This window comes from Balaenoptera musculus, chromosome 10 (genome assembly GCF_009873245.2).
Source record: "Balaenoptera musculus isolate JJ_BM4_2016_0621 chromosome 10, mBalMus1.pri.v3, whole genome shotgun sequence".
Lineage (NCBI taxonomy): Eukaryota > Metazoa > Chordata > Mammalia > Artiodactyla > Balaenopteridae > Balaenoptera > Balaenoptera musculus.
The window spans coordinates 87,197,785-87,217,884 of NC_045794.1; the positions used below are offsets into that span (position 1 = coordinate 87,197,785).

Genomic DNA, 20,100 nt, shown 5'->3' on the forward strand with positions numbered 1-20,100 from the left:
TCTAAATAACCCACAGGTCAAAAAAGAAATCACAAAGGAAATTTTAAAATATTCTGAATTTAATGAAAATGAAAACACAACATACTGAGATTTGTGCACACAACATATTGAGATAAGTACTGCACATAAAGCAGTCCTTAGAAATTCACAGCATTAAATCTTATATTAGAAAAGAAGAATTATCTATTATCAATGATCTAAGGTTCCCATCTTAAGAACCTAAAAAAAAAAAAAATTAAACTGAAAGAAAGCATAAAGAAGGAATAAGAAGTATAAGAGCATAAATCAATGAAATAGAAAACAGAAACAATAGAGAAAAGAAATGAAACCAAAAGCTGGTTCTTTGAATAGATCAAGAATAAAAGAAGACACAAATTTCAATATTAAGAATGAAAGAGGAGTCATCACTACAGACAATGCAGGATTAAAAGAATAATATGGTTATACCATGAACAGCTTTATACCAGAAAATAACAGCTTGGGTGAAATTTTAAAATTCCTTGAAATACACAAACTATAAAAACTCACTTGGCAAGAAATAGATAACATGAATAGCCCTGTATCTATGAAGCAGTAGTTCTCAGCTGGGGGTGATTCTGCCACCAATAATCGACCCCCAATCAAAAAAAAAAAGAGATTTGGCAATATCTGGAGACATTTTTGGTTGTCGTAATTTGGGATGTTTCATTGGCATCAAGTGGGCAGAGGCCTGAGATGTTGCTAAACAACCCACAGTGCACAGGATGCCCCCCCACAATATGAAATTATCTGGCCCCAAATATCACTAGTGTCAGGATTGAGAAACCCTATATTGAGGAAATTGAATTCATAGTTAAAAACTTATTCATGAAAAAAAACCTTCAGGGCCTGATGCCTTCACTATCTGGAAACTGAGAGAACATGCCTTTAAATAACTTGTGAATTAAAGAAGAAATCATAATAGAAATTTTTAAACATTTGTATTTGAATGGAAATTAAATATTACATACAAAAGCAAGTGGGGGTGCAGCTTAAGCAGTAATGAGAAGCACACTTAAAGTCTTAAACGCATATACTTAAAAAATAAGGAAGACTTACTGACCTAATCATCCATCTCAATAAGTTGGAAAAGATAGAAATATAAACACAAACTAGAATAAGAAAAGTAATGAAAGAGAAAAAAGTAAGAAGATCAATAAAGCTAAATATCAGTTATCTGAAAAGAAAAGAAGAGTAGGGACAAACAATAGGGAAAAAAAGGAAGTCATAATTCCAATTACTACCAATATTTAAAAAATAAGATTATGAACAACTTTATGCCAATAAACTTGAAAATTTAAATGTGAAAATATTCTAAAATATATATAACTTAACAAAATTAACTCAAGAAGAAATACAAAATCTGAATCATTCTATGACTAAAGAAATTAAATCTAAAATTTTAAATCTTCTTCAAAAAACCACCAGGTCCACATAAGTTGTTTGCTTTGTTGTTGTTGTTTTTTTCAAGTGAGTTCTACCAAATATTTAAGTAACAAATAATAATAAAAAGAATAAATTACAAAATCTTACATTACTTTACATTATAAAGTGTATGAGTAAGTATATCTAACTCACATAATGAGACTAGCATAACTCTGAGTTCAAAATCCAACAATGACAATATGAAAAATGAAAATTATAAGCCAATCTTATGAATAAAAATAAATGCAAAAAAGATATCAAACTGTTGGCAAACCAAATCCAGCAAAATGTTAAATGTGTAATACACCACAACAAAACTGCATTTATATTAGGAATGTAAGGCTGATTTAATAATTGAAAATAATATAATACGGTACATTAACAAATAAATGAAGGAAAAAATAATATGATTATATGAATAAATGCAGAAAATTTGATAAAATTCATCATTTTATTATTTATTATTAAAAACTCTTAGCAAACCAGGAATTGAGGGGTACTTTTTTAACCTGATAACTACACATGCACACACGCACGCATACACATGAAATCTGTGATATACAAAAGAGGTACTGCAGATCAGTAAAGAGTGGTATAGATTTTTCAATAAATAGTACCAAGACAGTTATTAATATGCCAAAAAAATACCATGAAGTTGGACCCCTATTCTCCTACTATACACAAAAATCAGTTCCAAGTAGATTAAAGGCATCATGTGAAAGGCAAAATAATTAACATAATTAGTATAGAAACTTATTAAAGTTTTAAGCTCTCATGAAGTTAAAACCCCATCATGATCTCAGCATGATCACTGGTTATATTTTTAAACTACAGCAGAATTATTACCTTGGAATAGCTTCCCTTAATGTCAGAAATGCTTTCTCGCTATCATGACATACTCTATACTTCTATTAAGAGCAAGTCTATCAGCATTTCTTTTAAATTACTTAAATTCCTCACAGATAACTGCACTACTAGAGCTAGTAGAGAGCATTTAAAGATTGTCACATAAATTAATAACATTAATAAAAAACAGATTTCCAACATACTAAATAATTAGAGCTTTCAGTATCCATAAGACCTAATTTCTAAGTGCCTTATTGCTAGAATGAGCTCCACTGATAATAGAAAGTTTGATAGTATGAACAAATTCAGAAGGTTCATCAAAGGACTGCTTTAAAATCCAACTTCATGTTTTATTAAATTTAGAAATATATGTTTCCAGCAAATGTTTAGCATAGAATAGATTTCACACCATAGAATATATTTCAAATTATGTCAATAATTCTTTTGGGCATTCCTAAGGGAACCTGAAGTAAAAGTTCATTTTGTTCAAAAGCAAAGCCTTATAATCAACAGCACAGCAGATCTAGTATCTTCCATATATACCTACATATTTTGGCCATCTCCACACATCTCTGCATTTTCACCTCTCCTCCTTTCATGACTCCTTATCGGAACTCACTCACAGGAACTGCTCTTTTAGTTTCAAGAAATGCAAAGGGATAGGGGAGATGTGTCTTCCATTTTTTTCTTCTTTTTTTTTTTTTTAAGAAGAACTACATGTAAGCCCCTCAGAGTGAAGACCCTTTCCTCTAAATGAGGGCAGGCACATTCACCTCTACCACTTCCTTCCAATGTACGTGTCAGCAACCTGATGAGTGACTTACAAGGTCTGCAAATTTTCTGCTTCCCTTACCCTAGATCATGCATTCTTAGTGGGGACAAAAATTTGTTTCTTGGGAAAAAAATTTTTCATTCATTTTATGTATAAAGCACGGATATACATACAGTATAGAAATGGATAAATTGGATATCTGTGATATTAAAATTTCATGGGTGGGAACATTTAGGGGAAAACATGTTTTAAATGGCTCCCTCAGAGTGTCAAAATGAAAAAAAGGTTGAGAAACACTGCCTCGATCGGAACTTCCCAAACCAGGATGCCTGGAATAGTTTACAGCTGTGTCAAGATACTGACCTTCGAAGCTCTGCAGGGCCAGGATGGTTGCCTCTGGTTCCAAGTGGCCTCCTTCTTCTCACTAGTGTGCCATCTAATATTACAATTTTCTGTGTGTGCCACGACATGCAACAGGTTGGGAAATCTATCCACCTTCTTGGGACAACTGAGAATGTCATTATAGGTAAGGCCCTTCACCTTAGTCTCTCTTCAGGACTCCTTTTCTTACCACGTTGAAGTAATAAGGGGTATCCTTTTTTTCCAAGGCTACTTTGTAGCCCATCATTCTGTGGACTTTGCCCCTTCCTTCTTCACCATCTCTCATGCATCCTCCGTCTTTCCTTTTCTATTACTCCTTTGTCTCCTTGTCAATAAACATATCTATATCCCTCCTACCTAGGAAATTCTTCATTTGGACTCCTAGCTGTTATTCTAATTGTATTCTTTTCATAGTCAACCATTTAATAAGAAATCTAAAAGCGCTACTTCCAGGAGTTTTATTTTGTACTAAATATTTAATAGATACAGAAATAATATTTATAAAATACATATAAGCTATAAATAACCATATTGCAAAAACACCCATATACCCATCACCCAGTTTAAGAAAAGGAATACAGCATGACTTTTACATTTGAAGTACCCTATGTGCCCTCCCCAATCCCATGCCCTTCCTCGTCAATCAGAGTAACTATCCTGAATTGTGTTTTTCATTCTCTTGTTTTCCATGTTATGACCACATATATGTGTATTCCTAAACATGCTTTTGAACTTTATAGAAATGGGATAATTCACAAATATTAATTTCCTAAAATTCATCCTTGTTGTTATGTGAAATGTAATTCTTTAATTTTGATTGTTCATAACATTCTATCTAAGGCTATACCTTCATTTATTTAGACATTGCTTCTACTCAACAAAAACTGAACTCTCAAATGACTTCCAAACCACTGAAGAAATGGTTCCTTCTGAATCATTTCCCCTGGCTACACTAACTGAGTTCATCCCTCTTCTAACCAATTGATCTCTAGCTCAACTCTTTCTGTCCACAAAATATTCACTCCTGGGATTGCTAACTTCTTTCAGTATCTAAAGAGCTCCTATCTAAATATTCACTCCGGGCTTTCCTGGTGGCACAGTGGTTAAGAATCCGCCTGCCAATGCAGGGAACAAGGGTTCGATCCCTGGTCCAGGAAGATCCCACATGCCGCGGAGCAACTAAGCCCGTGTGCCACAACTACTGAGCCTGAGCTCTAGAGCCCATGAGCCACAACTACTGAGCCCGCGTGCCACAACTACTGAGCCCGCAAGCCGCAACTACTGAGCCTGTGAGCCACAACTACTGAAGCCCACGCACCTAGAGCCCATGCTCCTCAACAAGAGAAGCCACCGCAATGAGAAGCCCGCACACCACAACGAAGAGTAGCCCCCACTCGCTGCAACTAGAGAAAGCCCGCGTGTAGCAACAAAGACCCAATGCAGCCAAAAATAAATAAATAAATTTATAAATATTCACTCCTATCTAAAAAGCTTGTAGAATATACCAAAGAGGAGGAAATGCTGAGAAACCAATTTCTATGGTTACACACAGGAGAAACTGTTAAGGAAAGTAATAAACGTTGCCATTACTGCTAGTTTTTTATACAAATAGTAAGAACCATTTTTCTACTTTTTTTTTTTTTTTTTGCCTTTTTTTAATGCACTTCACCAGTTCCTAAGTATATGAAATGTTTCGGGTATAATCTAAGTTGTGTTATTTAATAAGATAACTTCAAATTCGGTGACATGTACTTTGCAGCAAAACAAAGCATGTTCCTTAACTCATGCATTTATTCATCCAGCAATTACCAAATCTTAACATACTAGGCACTATCTCTAGGCACTAGAGAGTCCTACAAAAAAGAATCATCATACAAAATAATTATGTATGTTAAAAGTATGCTGTGGAAGCATAGAAAAGAGAACTTTTTTTTTTTTTGGCCATGCCGCATGGCTTGCGGGATCTTAGTTCCCCAACTGGGGATCAAACCCGTGCCCTCAGCAGTGAAAGTGCAGAGTCCTAACCACTGGACTGGCAGGGAATTCCCAAAGGGAACTATTTTGCAGAAGAGGTGACATTTTAATTGGGTCTGAATGAATGAGCAGAACTTGGTAAGTAAAAGAAGGGAAGTGAGACAGAGGGAACATCAGGTACAAAGGAATGGTATAGAGAAATGACATGATCTTTTTGAGAAAGCAACAAAAATTCAGCAAGATGAGAATTTTAAGGATTGGTGGAGTGGTGGAGAAATGAGATTAGAGAGGGTGATTTTAGGGCAGATTGGGCTTACTGAGTATATTACGCTAGATAATTTGTACTCTATCTCCAGGAAACTTAACTGTGATCTTTAAGTAAGCAAGGGACAGGATCAGCTTTGCTGCTCGGGAAGCTAACTCTAACAGCAGTATGGAGGATAGACAGGTTACACTGGGTGACAGCAGAGGCAGGGAGACAATTTATGCAGATGTACCCAGGGAAGATGAATGAACAAAACCAGCGAGCACGGGGAGACAAAGGGTTGAGACTAACTCAGAAGGTATTTCAAGAGCAGATAAAAAGAGAGAGCATTTAGAGAAAGGGAGTATGTGACTTTGGGATGTTTTATTTGGGTAGATAATAACACCACTAACTGACAGGAAACCCAGAAGGAAGAGCAGGTTTGGGCGGAAGATAATGAGTTCAATTTGGAGCTTTGGATCTTCCATGTGGAAATATCTGTTTAAAGTATGGATCTGGAAGTGAATGAAGGTCAAGACTGGGGATAGAGAGTGGAAGTCACATAACTAAGACAAATGGTTCTCAAACATTTGCATGTGTCAGAATCAATTGCTGGGTTCTACACTAGAGTCTCTGACATGGGAGGTCTGGGCTGAGGCCTGAGAATCTGCATTTCTAACAAGATCCCAGGTGATGCTGCTAGTCTGGGGACCACACTTTGAAAACCTCTGGACTAGACAATATCCCTCATAAAGAAGGTGAAAAGTGAGAATAGAAGATGATCAAGAACAGAGTCTGGAAGAATACAAATACTTAAAGAGGCAGATAGAAAGGAGGAGTTAGTGCAGGAAAATGAAGAAGAATTTTCAGAGAATGGGACGAGAATTGGGAGAGTTGCAAAAGGGCAGATTAACTAGTATCAAACAGCTGAACAGAATGAAGGCTGAAAACAAGTTACTGGATAAAGTAATTAGGAGGTCACTGTGGAGCTTGGTTAAAAAAAAAGTTATGTAGAGTGAGAGGGATGGAAAACATTGTAAGAAATTTTACAAGTATAGGCTACACTTTGAAAAGTTTGGTTGTAAAGAGTAGAAGGGAGAAAATAGAAGCTTGAGAAGGCAGAACACTGTGGGAAAGGTGATTTAGAATGAAAGAGTCGAGTACAATTGTAAACTAAAGAGGAAAGATGGAAGAGAGGAAGGTATGGAAGATATAGGAAAAGTTAAGGTAACTGAGAGTTAAGGATCCCATTGGAGGTGTAATGGTCTTAGATAAAAGAGTCAGCTCTTTGTCTGAGATGCAGTGAAAAAGGTTAAGAGTAGACACTGTTAGAGCTGAAGGGAAAAGAAGGAGAAGGAAGCTGGGAGACACCTGCCTAAAGCCTCTGTTTTCTCTGCAGAGCTGCCCTATAAGAAACATTAAAGGTGCTTCTTCTGGAAGATGGAAAGCAATGCCAGATGGAGATCTGAATCTACACAAAGGAAAGAAGAGTGCTGAAAATGTTAAAAATGTGGGGAAATGTACAAGATACCACCCCCTCATTTTTTATCTTTTTAAAAAATACTTGTTTAAAGCAAAAATAATGTTATAGGATTTATAACAAAGTAAAACGTATGACAAAAAGAGCCCATAAGAAAGAGTGAAAATCCAAGTATACTAATATAAGGTTCTTATCCTTTATGTAAAGTGATATACTATTATTTGAAAGTAGACTGTGATAAAGATATAATAAGCCCTAGATCAGTAGTTCTCAATTTGGTATGGTCTGGGGTTTAGAAAGGAGATTAGATCCAGAAATTCCAACCCCTCACTAACAAAAGTACCAGAAGGGGAGACTCACAGCATCCTGTGGAAAAGAAATCTTTTTAACCTAATGTTTCCAAAACTTAGCTGACCACAGAACTCACTTTTCAACACCTCAAGAACTATTGTTACATGAAATATATTTTTAAAAATGTTACTGGTTCTGAGAGATGTTAATAAGCGTTAAAAGATACCCTCATCGCAGTATCAACACAGATATGCCTTACTTTAAACAAAGTGTGTATTCCTGTATCTAATATAACAGATAAATCAGTAGCTGTCCATTTTGAAGGAAAAAAGTCACAGGCTTTGGGATATCAAGCAGATCTGGGTTTAAATCACCATTTGCTAGATATGAGACCTTATCTTTATTTGAGGATTAAATAACATAACATGCATAAAAGACCTAAAAGTAATCTGCCACAGAGTAGGTACTCACTAAATAGCAAATGATGGGGACTTCCCTGGTGGTACAGTGGGTAAGACTCTACGCTCCCAATGCAAGGGGTCTGGGTTCGATCCCTGGTGGGGAACTAGATCCCGCATGCATGCCACAACTAAGAGTTCGCATGCAGCAACTAAAGAAGTCCGTATGCCTCAACTAAGAAGCCCACATGCCGCAACTAAGAGTCCGCATGCTGCAACTAAAGATCCTGCATGCTGCAACGAAGACCCAGCGCAGCCAAAATAAATTAATAAATAATAAATAAGTAAATAAATATGAAAAAAATAGCAGATGATGATGATGGTGATAAAACGGGGAGGGGTCTTTTAAATAGTACGTCTCAGCACACTTAAAACGAAATTCAGCAGTGGTTGAGAATCTGCCTGTCAATGCAGGGGACACGGGTTCGAGCCCTGGTCTGGGAGGATCCCACATGCCGCGGAGCAACTAGGCCCGTGAGCCACAATTACTGAGCCTGCGCGTCTGGAGCCTGTGCTCCGCAACAAGAGAGGCCGCGATAGTGAGAGGCCCACGCACCGCGATGAAGAGTGGCCCCCACTTGCTGCAACTAGAGAAAGCCCTCGCACAGAAACGAAGACCCAACACAGCCATAAATAAATAATAATAAATAAATAAAAATTAAAAAAAAACAAAACAAAAAAACGAAATTCAATTCTCAGAAGTTACACCTTTTTTGAGAAGCATGGAGTGAATCTTCTTAATCAATGTTTTTAAAGAGCATAATGTAACATAAGATGTGTTCACCGTGATACCCAACTAAGAGGTTTACTTACTGAGATAGAAAAAAGATTTTACCACTACGCCATGCCATGCACAGACTTCCAATGAGGGCACTTTAGCAAACTGTTTCTTGCAAAAGGCAAAATAACAGAGATACTCACTAAAATCTTACTAATAATGGGGTTGTAATTTAAGTTAAATTTCTCACTGAGATGCTGGGCAATACAGTTCTAACGGTCATTGTTGGGTAATATTCATGCTAGTAAATTCATCAAGTAATAGTCACTGAAGAGGATTCGGACAGGGGGAAAGAAAGTGATAGTTATTCCAGGCAGTGAAAATTAGATCTCTGTATGGCCACAATGCAAGAAGCAAGTCGCAATGATAAAGTTGTGTGTGTCCAAGGGCATATAGAGAGAGCCTTGATAGCTAGGCAGAAGAGTTCTAATTTGATTTGACAGGCAGGAGGAAACCACTGTCAAGTTCATCATCTTAAAACTAATGTAATAAAAACAATGTTTAAGGTAGACCCGTCTACTAGTGACGTTCAATTTGCATTGAATAGGGAGTGAGTCAGGAAGCCTACTTTATTACTTGAATGGTGGTTGAACTGAGACATTAGTAGACTACAGTAGTAAGACATACTTGTTATATAAATAAATGAACAAGTGAATTATGTTAATGTACAAATAGACAAGATTTGGTCATTATCTACTCAAAGAGAATGAAAGAGCCAGGTTGAATCAAATGGGTCCATGATGTTAAGGGCAGGTGATGGGGAGAATGGTGGTACCAGGAAAACTGGGAGGGGCATCTCTAGGGGAAATTTGTTCAGGTACCCCAAAATTAAAATGTTCAGTAAAAATTTTAGATATGAAATTAGATTTTAGAGAAGTTGCCTTTGTATAACATATTTTCTTATCCATAAATATACAAAAGTAATTTATATTAAATGTGTCATATATCCTGTGATACGGTTTTCCCCAGGTAGCATTATTTTAAATTATCTTGGCTTAGGCTATACCGACATCCAATTTAATGACTGCCAGGCCAAAAGCCAATAGGACTGGATTAAATTTGTCTTTTTAAATGGAATTCATATAAAAACCCCTGTGAATTTAAGTATTATAATTCCCATTTTATAGATAAGAAAAAATACAAGGCAGATTTGAAAGGGATCGGCAGAGGAGTGATAGATTTTAATGAAGTGAATTGACTCCAGCAATGCTTAAACCTAGCTAACTCTAATTTAGCCACGAAAATTGACAGGCATAGCAACACAGCAGCACAAGAAAGCAGGTAAGCCCAAAGTTAATGATAATATGGAATTGGAATATCCTATTTTGCCACAGGAATCTTAAAAATCAGGTATGTCTGATTCTCATATCTAGAGATAAGATTAAGCGAGAGTTCTTTTCAAAAATGTGTTCTGCATACTGAGAACATACAGTGTAGTTTCCACCATGAGCAACAACCTGGCATTGAAAATCAAATGAATAGAATGGGAAGATAGACCTCTTAAAATCTGAACTCAGAGGTTCCTGTTCGTACCTAAGAATATAGAGAGATAGGATATCATTATGAAACGGTATATCTAATTCTTACCATTAATAACTGGTGTGTAAACAACAATCCCAGCCAAGTTTGGATCAGATACAGTTGTGTCCAGAATAAGGCCCCCAATGCTGAAAGAAACAAAAGCATACAATTTAGGGAAGGGGAAAGGAAATGTACTAATTTGAAGTTGTTCTTTATATACAAACACCCCTACTTTTAAACATAAAATATTTAGACATTTTAAAAATTGAGTAAAAAGAAAAATATTCAAAGTAAAAATCACTGTCAAAAGCAAAATGCTGAAAACAAAACATGGCATAAGCCGTAGACCCACATTTCAGGGCTCTCCTTCTGGTCTACATGTTTACATACGTTACATGTAAAAAGGAAAAAAGCATATACTTCAAGTGCATTAAAATGTCTGGAAGGACATGTAAGAAATTATTAACAATGTCCACCCCTAGGGGTGACAATGACAGGAGACTCATGGTCATTTTATATCCTTCTGTACTTATTAGTTTTTTAAAAACCATGTGCGTTTATTACCCTTATAATTTAAAAAAATGTTTAAAGAGTATCTTTTCATATTTGAAGTAAGCAAGCTATTAAAGAGATGACTTTTATTGTGTTAAAACTAGATATAGTAGATTACAGTGTCTGACCATTGGTAAATTAAAACAATGAGTTGCAACCATAGAAAGAGCTGATCTGAAGAACAGAGGTCTGGAAAAATAACATACAGCTATACAGTGGCAAGATATACACTCTCAGCGTCTCAATGGAGCTTGGAGATGTTTTGTTTGTTTGTTTCCAAGACCATTAGCAATTGGTTAACTTCAGTCTGTTGGTCTACATACTATAAAACAGTGTCAGTCCCAGTATTTCATGGGATCCTGTTGCCAAATCTTCCAGGAAAATGCAATTCACATTACAGAAAAATGAACTATATGCTGTCACAGAACAGGGTTTATGGTCAAAGTGTCAGATCAAATGTTCTTACCACTACCTGATAGTTAATATTAGGAAATTATTAAATCTTTACTATTTTAATTCTTTAATAATATAAATGAATGGCTAAATATGCCTAAACTGCTAGGAGTTCCCATTAAAAGGTATACTATAAAGTCTAAAAACCGTCATCCTTAGAAATATTTTACTGCGTAATTTTAAAAAATATGTATTTCATAGAATAAACTAGTTATGTGTCAAAGAACAAATCTCCCTGCCCAAACACACAGATCATGCTGTGTATATAACATGAACACTTGCTAAAATACATTTTTAAATATTTTTATTACCCAGGTGATAAAAACTTATCATAGAAAAATTAGAAAATACAAACAAAAAGAATAAAAATCAACCATAGTTACATCATTCAGGGTTATACTGTTACCATGTTGATATAGAGCCTCCCAGACATTTTTAAACATGTATATATATATATATATATATATATAAATATTTTAAAAAATAAATTTATTTATTTTTGGTTGTGTTGGGTCTTTGTCGCTGCACGCTTTCTTTTTTGTTGCTGGGCTTTCTCTAGTTGAGGTGAGCGGGGGCTACTCTTCGTTGCGGTGTGCGGGCTTCTCACTGTGGTGGCTTCTCTTGCTATGGAGCACGGGCTCCAGGCTCATGAGCTTCAGTAGTTACGGCACGTGGGCTCAGTAGTTGTGGCTCGTGGGCTCTAGAGAGCAGGCTCAGTAGTTGTGGCACACGGGTTTAGTTGCTCCGTGGCATGCGGGATCTTCCCAGACCAGGGCTTGAACTTGTGTTCCCTGCATTGGCAGGCGGATTCTTAACCATTGCGTCACCAGGGAAGTCCAAAACATGTATATTTTTAAAAATAAAAACTCAAACTGTAAAAGTAGTTTTCTTCACTTTTATTAAATTTTATTTTTATCAAACAAACATACGTGCATCATTTAAAAGGTGAAAGTACCACAAAGCTTATAAAATAGCCCCTAGCCCTAACACCACATCCTGCTCTCCACTAGCAATTCTTTTTAACTTCTTTAACTGTTTCTTCTGGCATTTAATCCTCTATTTCTAAACAGCATGTTTATACTGCTATTTCTTGATTTTTAATTTTAGACATTTACCTAATGACGTCCACTATGGCAGGTGAGCATTTAGTCTCTCTTACCCTTCCCTCCCCACTTTAGTCCCTTCACAATTCCCTTCCTTCCTCTATCCTGCCAATCTGGTTATATTATAATTTTTGGTGAAATATTTAGGTTTTACTTTATTTTAACAATGAAATCATTATTCACAACTGGGCCACAGAGTGTGTTATGAGATCTCCCCATTTGTACTGTTTTGCCTTGTCTCATATTTTTCTTAATATTTTAGGTACTTATTACTAATTCAGAATCAAATTTGTAACAAAGTTAATGAATGGCCTCTGAATACAAACTCATCAGGTAACCAATCAGTTCCCCTTTTTTTTCCTTAGAGACATTCCTTCTTAAGGTCACTGTCTTGCCAACCTGGACAGTTGCTCTGTAGGTCTGATGCTCAGCTGTCATTCTGTACCTTCCCTTCACCTCCCCACGATGGGCCTTGGTTTATGTACTATGACCAGGTCCCAACATTTCATGGGATCCCGTTGCCCGAATCCTCCAGGAAAACACAATCTACATCATAGAAAAATGAACCACATGCTGTCACAGGTTTCCTCATTCCCATGTCATCTTCTTTCTTGATTATTTCCTCATTTTGATAGACATCTTCTCTCAGCTTTTATATGAGAGGGTATACGGGAAATAAATTTTTTGAATTCCTGCATGTCTGAAAGCTTCTTGAGTCTACCCTTATGTTTGCTTGATACAGTGAGCACGTTTTATGTTCAAAACAATTTTCCCTCAGAATTTTGAGGGAATCACTTGGTGTTGAAGCTGGACATCATTCCAATTCCCAATCCCTTATATGCAACTGGACTTTTCTCTCTGGAAGCTTTTGGGATTTATGATAATGTGCTTTGCTTGGGGTCCCTCCTACTCATTGTGCGAGGTACTCAGGGGGCCTTTTAAATCTGGAAGCCCATGTTCTTCAATTCTGGGGAATTTTATTGTATTATTTCTTTGATAATTTCCTCTCCTTACTATTTGCTCCAATTGTCCACCTCTTTGCTTTCTGATCTACTTTCCAGGATAGTTCCTCAACTCTACCCTCAAGATTTTTCTTCTGATTCTTTTTGTTTCTACTATTTATACATTTTTAAATTCCCAAGAGCTCTTCCAATTTTTCAAATCCTCCTTATTAGAGCATTCTGTTCTTACATTGTAGATGCCATAACTTCTCTAATTTCTCTGAGGATACTGGTGATCGTTTTTTGAGACTTTTCAACTATGCCTGCAGTTTTTGGGGAACGATTTTTTTATTTTTTTTTTTGTCTCTGTCATGTTAAAAGCCTTAATCAAATGTCTGGCGACCGTTTACTGTCTGCTCCTCCTTAAGGGACACTGCAAAGCATATCTGGAGCTCTCTGTGCACAAGGGCAGAACTTGTCAGCAGGCGGGCCTCACTGAAGAATGATCAGATGGGCATGTAGCTCTTTCACTAAAGGACCCACAGGGTCAGTTTTTGCAGGTTTTTCTTTTGAGCTGATGAGTTTCCCCAGAAAGGAATTATCTAATTTTTTGCCTGGGGGTAAAAGCCAGAGTGCCAGCATTCTATGAGAAAAGAAAAGGAAGTGGGATCAGGTTTTCATTGTTCAGCATGTAGACTTTTCCTTAATCCTTGTTTTTTATACAGTGTTTAATCCACAGCCTCACTGGTGCAGGTGATTCTAAATCCAGAGGCTCTATGATTTAGCCTCTCCAGCGTTAATTCTTGTCTTCTATAGAATGGGAGGGGGCAGTCACCTGGGTGGTCAAGCTAGCAAACGGCTTTTAGGATCTAACTGCTTCTTACTTTAACTTTCAACCAATCTCCTTCATTTCAGCTTTCAGAAGTTCTCAGTGCCTCTAAATCCTCCACCTTTTGGGGTTTCTGAGGCTCAGTTCAGCTTGCTTCTTATCGGTGTTCCCTTGTCCTGCAGGCAGTTAGGTTTTAGCTTTTTTCATTCTGATAGTTCAGTTAACAACCATAGAACCGATTCCTATCTTACTGATTTTGTTAAATCTTTCACCTGCTGTCCTCCCTGCTCCCCTTCTGTTTTTGTGGTTGTATAGCTTTTTTATTCTTTTACTGTCATTTTAATAGCTTCAATAAGGAAGAAGATAAACGTGTCAATCTACCATCTTTAATAGGAAATTCATACTCTTTTCTAGCTTTCTCCTTTCACCAAATGTATAACGAACACCCTTCCACATCAAAGGAATGTTACAGTGTTACTCCTGATGGCTGACTAATATTCCATTTTGTGACTATGCCACAATTTATTCAATCAACATCTGATTGCTAGACATCTAAGGTGTTCTCCCTCTCTTTTTTGTTATTAAAAATTCCACTGTGATGAAGATCCTTACAACTTAATCATTTGCATAGATCCATAATTATATCTTTAAGTCCTGTCAGAGTCCTGGAAGTGGCGTAGTCAAATGGTATGTACATTTCTAAGGTTTTCTGATACTTATCTGAGCAACTTACTGTTCAAAATAAGTAGTGTCCTTGTCAGGTTAAAACTCACACAGACAAAGACAAACACCACTAAATTTTAATCATCAATCTGGTAAGGATTTGGTTGGGGAAAAGTTTGAAACTGGTAGCAAATGAGGTTCCATACATCCACTGATTTCAATAACTCTTGTCACTATATCCCTATTACTTGGGATAATAAAGAACTGACTGTATAAAATGACTGACCTAAGAAATAAAAACAGGCAATTGGTTTGTTTTAATATATACATAGATACATGCATATAGAATAACTGCCCCACACACGCACACACAAACACACACTTTAATACTAACCTACTTATAACCATAGCTGTTATCACAGGCTCCCAGCCTGAGTGGAGAACCGTTCTTGTGGCTGGATGTTTGGCAGCTATTATAATCCAGATAGGAGTTAGAGCCAAGAAAAAGACACCAACTAATGGAGGAATGTAGTAATAGGTCTCTAAAATTCAAAAAGAGACAACATTTCAATCTCTCTTATAACCATGTAGCAAATGTAAGTATTAAAATTTACCAGAAGATATGTTATCAAACATACTCATGCTATATACTTTCTATAAATGTCAAACAAATTGAAAACTATAGATAAGGTAAAAATGTTAAATAATGTAACTGAAAACTAATACATTAATTCAACATTTATTGAAATAGTTAATGTGACCTGGATGTGAACAACAACAGTAATAATAACAAGAATAACAACAGTAAAAAAATCTAACATTACTTGGCTCCTACCATTTGCCAAATATTGTGCTAAATGCTTTATGTTCATTGTCTCACTTAATTGTCCTCACAAGTCTGAGGTAGAAACTCATTCCTACCTTATGAAGAAACTGAGGCTTAGGAGCTTAAGAGCACCACTAAGAGATAGCAAGAATTGGGAGAAAATGACATCTGTCTGACACTGAAGTTAGTGCTCTTAACTCCAAACTATAAAGTCTAATAGGACATTGTTTTTACCCATCAGGATCTTATAGCACAAGCATTCCGTGGAATATTGGCCAATGGATTGATAATAGATATCCTCCTAATTCTGAATAGTGTTCCAATAACCAAAATGAAATTGAAATACTAGGTTTAATAAAGATAAACAGATTTCTTCACTGCAAAATTACTCAGAACATTTAATATGCAAAGACAGAATATAGTATACTATATTAACCAGAGTTTGGCCAGACTACTTAGTTTCACATCTGATGTTACAACTTACCTTGGACGAGAAATTTAACTTCTAAAAAGAAAAACAAATATCGTATATTAACGCATATATGTGGAACCTAGAAAAATGGTACAGATGAACCGGTTTGCAGGGCAGAAATAGAGTCACAGATGTAGAAAACAAACGTATGGACACCAAGGGGGGAAAATGGCAGGGGGGTGGGGGTGGTGTGATAAATTGGGAGATTAGGATTGATATGTACACACTAATATGTATAAAATAGATAACTAATAAGAACCTGCTGTGTAAAATAATAAATAAAATTAAAAAAAAAGAAATTTAACATTTATAAATTTATATTTCCTTATCTATAAAATGGTAAAAATTATTGTAACTATTTCATGGTGTTATTGTGAGTCTTAAGAGAATTAACACATGTAATTTAACTAGAATAGCACCCAGGCACATAGTTAACATTTACTGAACACTTACTAGCATCATAATCATCATTGCCATTGTTATTAACATCTTTCTATTTGTGACATACTCAGATAACAGAGTGCCAGGATTTTTTTTTATACCTCTCTGTGATAGATTGTCTTACTTGATCACAATTATTCATTCTCTCCCCTTTCTTGTTAATGCTTTCCTACAGAGAGAGTTTGGGAAAGCTTATTGACTTTGTGCTTGGCTATTTGTCCTGCTTTGTAGACATGATGTATGCCATCTCTGAGCAAAATATGAAATGTGCTTTTGGAAATTACTAGAAGATTTATAAATATATGTAGATAGATAGATAATAAACTGTTTTCAGACACTGACAACCGGTATTGCAGGACTGTGATCCCTGAGAGAGGGGAAAGAAATGAGATAAGCCCTACAATAGCCTGGGCTTTCTTACTAAAGGCACATTCCAGACCACAGCTCAGGAAGGGAGAATTTCAGCAGAGTGAGTCTAAGGCAGCAGGAATTTACAGGGAAGAATACTGGAGAAGAGGAAGCTATTAGAGAGGGAGCCTGCAAACTGAATACCAAGCCATGCATGCATAGGGTGAATTCCACAAGGCTAAGCCAAGACAATTGGGGAGTTGTAAACTAAAAAAATTCCCAGAGTGTACAAAGGGCTAGAAGTCATTTGAGATCTAACCCCCTAGAGAGGAGTGCCTCTTTGAAAACTGAGAACATTCACTGGAGACCAGAGAAGGGACACTTCTTAGTAGTAGGGCTAGCCCTAGTGTAATGTCTACTCTAGATCTATTCCACAATGCAGAGTACTAGCCACTATATGATCACAGCTAGATCTAGTGCAGTGAAGCTTAAAACCAAGCCCCGTAAGGCTCAAACTAATCCACAAACAGCTGCCTACAAGAACAAAGTCCATGAAAACTATAAGATGCTGATGAAAGAAACTGAAGACGACACAGACAGATGGAAAGATATACTGTGTTCTTGGATTGGAAGAATCAATATTGTTAAAATGACCATGCCACCCAAGGCAATCTACAGATTCAACACAATCCCTATCAAATTACCAATAGCATTTTCCACAGAACTAGAACAAAAAATTTTTTAATTTGTATGGAAACACAAAAGACCCCAAATAGCCAAAGCAATCCTGAGAAGGAAGAGTGAAGCTGGAAAAATCACACTCCCTGACTTCAGACTATACTACAAAGCTACAGTAATCAAAAAAGTATGGTTCCAGCACAAAAACAGACATACAGATCAACGGAACAGAATAGAAAGCCCAGAAATAAAACCACGCACTTATGGTCAATTAATCTACAACAAAGGAGGCAAAAATATACAATAGAGAAGAGACAGTCTCTTCAATAAGTGGTGCTGGGAAAACTGGACAGCTACATGTAAAAAAATGAAATTAGAACATTCTCTAACACCACATACAAAAACAAACTCAAATGGATTAAAGACCTAAATGTAAGACTGGATACTATAAATCTCCTAGAGGAAAACGTAGGCAGAACACTCTTTGACATAAACTGCAGCAATATTTTTTTGGCTCTGTCTCCTAGAGTAATGGAAACAAAAACAAAAATAAACAAATGGGACCTATTAAACTTAAAAGGTTTTGCACAGCAAAGGACACCATAAACAAAACAAAAAGACAACCCACAGAATGGGAGAAAATATTTGCAAATGATGCGACTGACAAGGGATTAATTTCCAAAATATACAAACAGCTCGTATAGCTTAATATCCAAAAAACAAACAACCCAACCAAAATATGGTTAGAAGACCTAAATAAAAATTTCTCCAAAGAAGACATACAAATGGCCAACAGGCACATGAAAAGATGCCCAACATCGCTAATTATTAGAGAAATGCAAATCAAAACTACAATGAGTTATCACCTCACACCAGTCAGAATGGCCATCAATAAAAAGTCTACAAATAATAAATGCTGGAGAGGGTGTGGAGAAAAAGGAACCCTCCTACACTGTTGGTGGGAATGTAAATTGGTACAGCCACTATGGAGAACAGTATGGAGATTCCTTAAAAAACTAAAAGTAGAGTTACCATATGATCCAGCAATCCCACTCCTGGACATATATCTGGAGAAAACCATAATTCGAACAGGTACATGCACCCTCAATGTTCATTGCAGCACTATTTACAATAGCCAAAACATGGAATCAACCTAAATGTCCATCAACAGATGAATGGATAAAGAAGATATGCAATGGAATATTACTCAACCATAAAAAAGAATGAAATAATGTCATTTGCAGCAACATGGATGGATCTAGAGATTATCATACTAAGTGAAGTAAATCAGAGAAAGACAAATATCATACTATATCACTTATATGTGGAATCTAAAAAAATGATACAAATGAGCTTATTTACAGAACATAAGTAGACTCACAGACACAGGAAACAAACTTATGGTTACCAAAGGGGATGGAGGGGGGAGGAGTGGGGGGGACGGGGGGGGAGAGATAAATTAGGAGTTTGGGATTAACATATACACACTATTATATATAAAACAGGTAAACAACAAAGACCTACTGTATAGCACTGGGAACTATACTCAATATCTTGTAATAACCTAGAATGGAAAAGAATCTGAAAAAGAGCATATATATATATATATATATATATGTATATGTATAACTGAATCACTTTGCTGTACACTTGAAACTAACACAACATTATAAATTAACTATACTTCAACTTTTTAAAAAAGGAAAAAGAAGAACAAATACTCTGTAAGGAAAAAAACAGTAAAGCACTTAACATGACATTCACAATGTCTAACATCCAACCAAAAATTATTTTTAAGAGTTTGAAATTATATTTGGTTGCATTTATAAACTTAGTTAAATACCCTGAAATATTCTATTTACTTTAGACATTTCACTTATCTCACAAAACTTTCCTAGTACTTAAAGTAATCTTTCTAAATCTAATAAATTATATGTACAAATATGGTTAGTCTTATGTTTTCATAAATATTCATACAATGTATATAAATGTGATAAGATTTCTATTTAACAATCACAAGAATAAATTAATTACATAATTATTACTTTTAAAATGGACATGTTACTGTAATGGGCTAAGTAACAAGTATATTTAAAAATGTGTACTGCCTCTTTAGCATAAAATCATTCATACCATAAATTTGATTCTCAAATATTTTTATACTTAGTTCTAAATCTCCCTAGGGTTAAAAGTTGCCTACCCAATCCTGAAACAGTTGCATTATTCCAAGACATTTTTGGTAATACCATTTTAGCTGATCAAGCTTTTATTATTGTCAGACATCTCAGCCAGGACACTCCTGCATTTTTCTCAAGGACTCTAATACATATTTTGTATGGTAGGGAATTCATAACTTAAACACAGAGTTGATCTCACAGTCTTTGTAGCCTACAGCCTTAGATTTAAGTTAAATGTTACTAAATTTTTCTGACATCTCACAAAATTCTTCAACTGTTATTCACACCCTTCTCTTGGACTGAGTTTTATATTTTATCATTTTAACATATTTAAAGATCTCCTCACCTATGATTAAGATGTTTAAATTAGATAGAAACTCAATTTTTTTCAAATCAGGTAGGAACAATTACTATAAATACTAAAATAAT

At 35.8% G+C, this 20,100-nt stretch overlaps 1 protein-coding gene across 6 annotated transcripts in view; it reads right to left on the reverse strand.

Moving 5' to 3' along the window:
* SLC41A2 (solute carrier family 41 member 2) overlaps positions 1-20,100 on the reverse strand; it is a 134,873-nt gene that overhangs the window by 36,902 nt on the left and 77,871 nt on the right. For all 6 annotated transcript variants that reach the window (XM_036865600.1, XM_036865602.1, XM_036865599.1 and 3 more), the window contains 2 exons: positions 15,124-15,271; positions 10,255-10,334 (listed from right to left, as the gene is read on the reverse strand). In XM_036865600.1, coding sequence (XP_036721495.1) covers positions 10,255-10,334; positions 15,124-15,271 — 228 coding nt within the window. The remainder of the gene's footprint in view (positions 1-10,254; positions 10,335-15,123; positions 15,272-20,100) is intronic.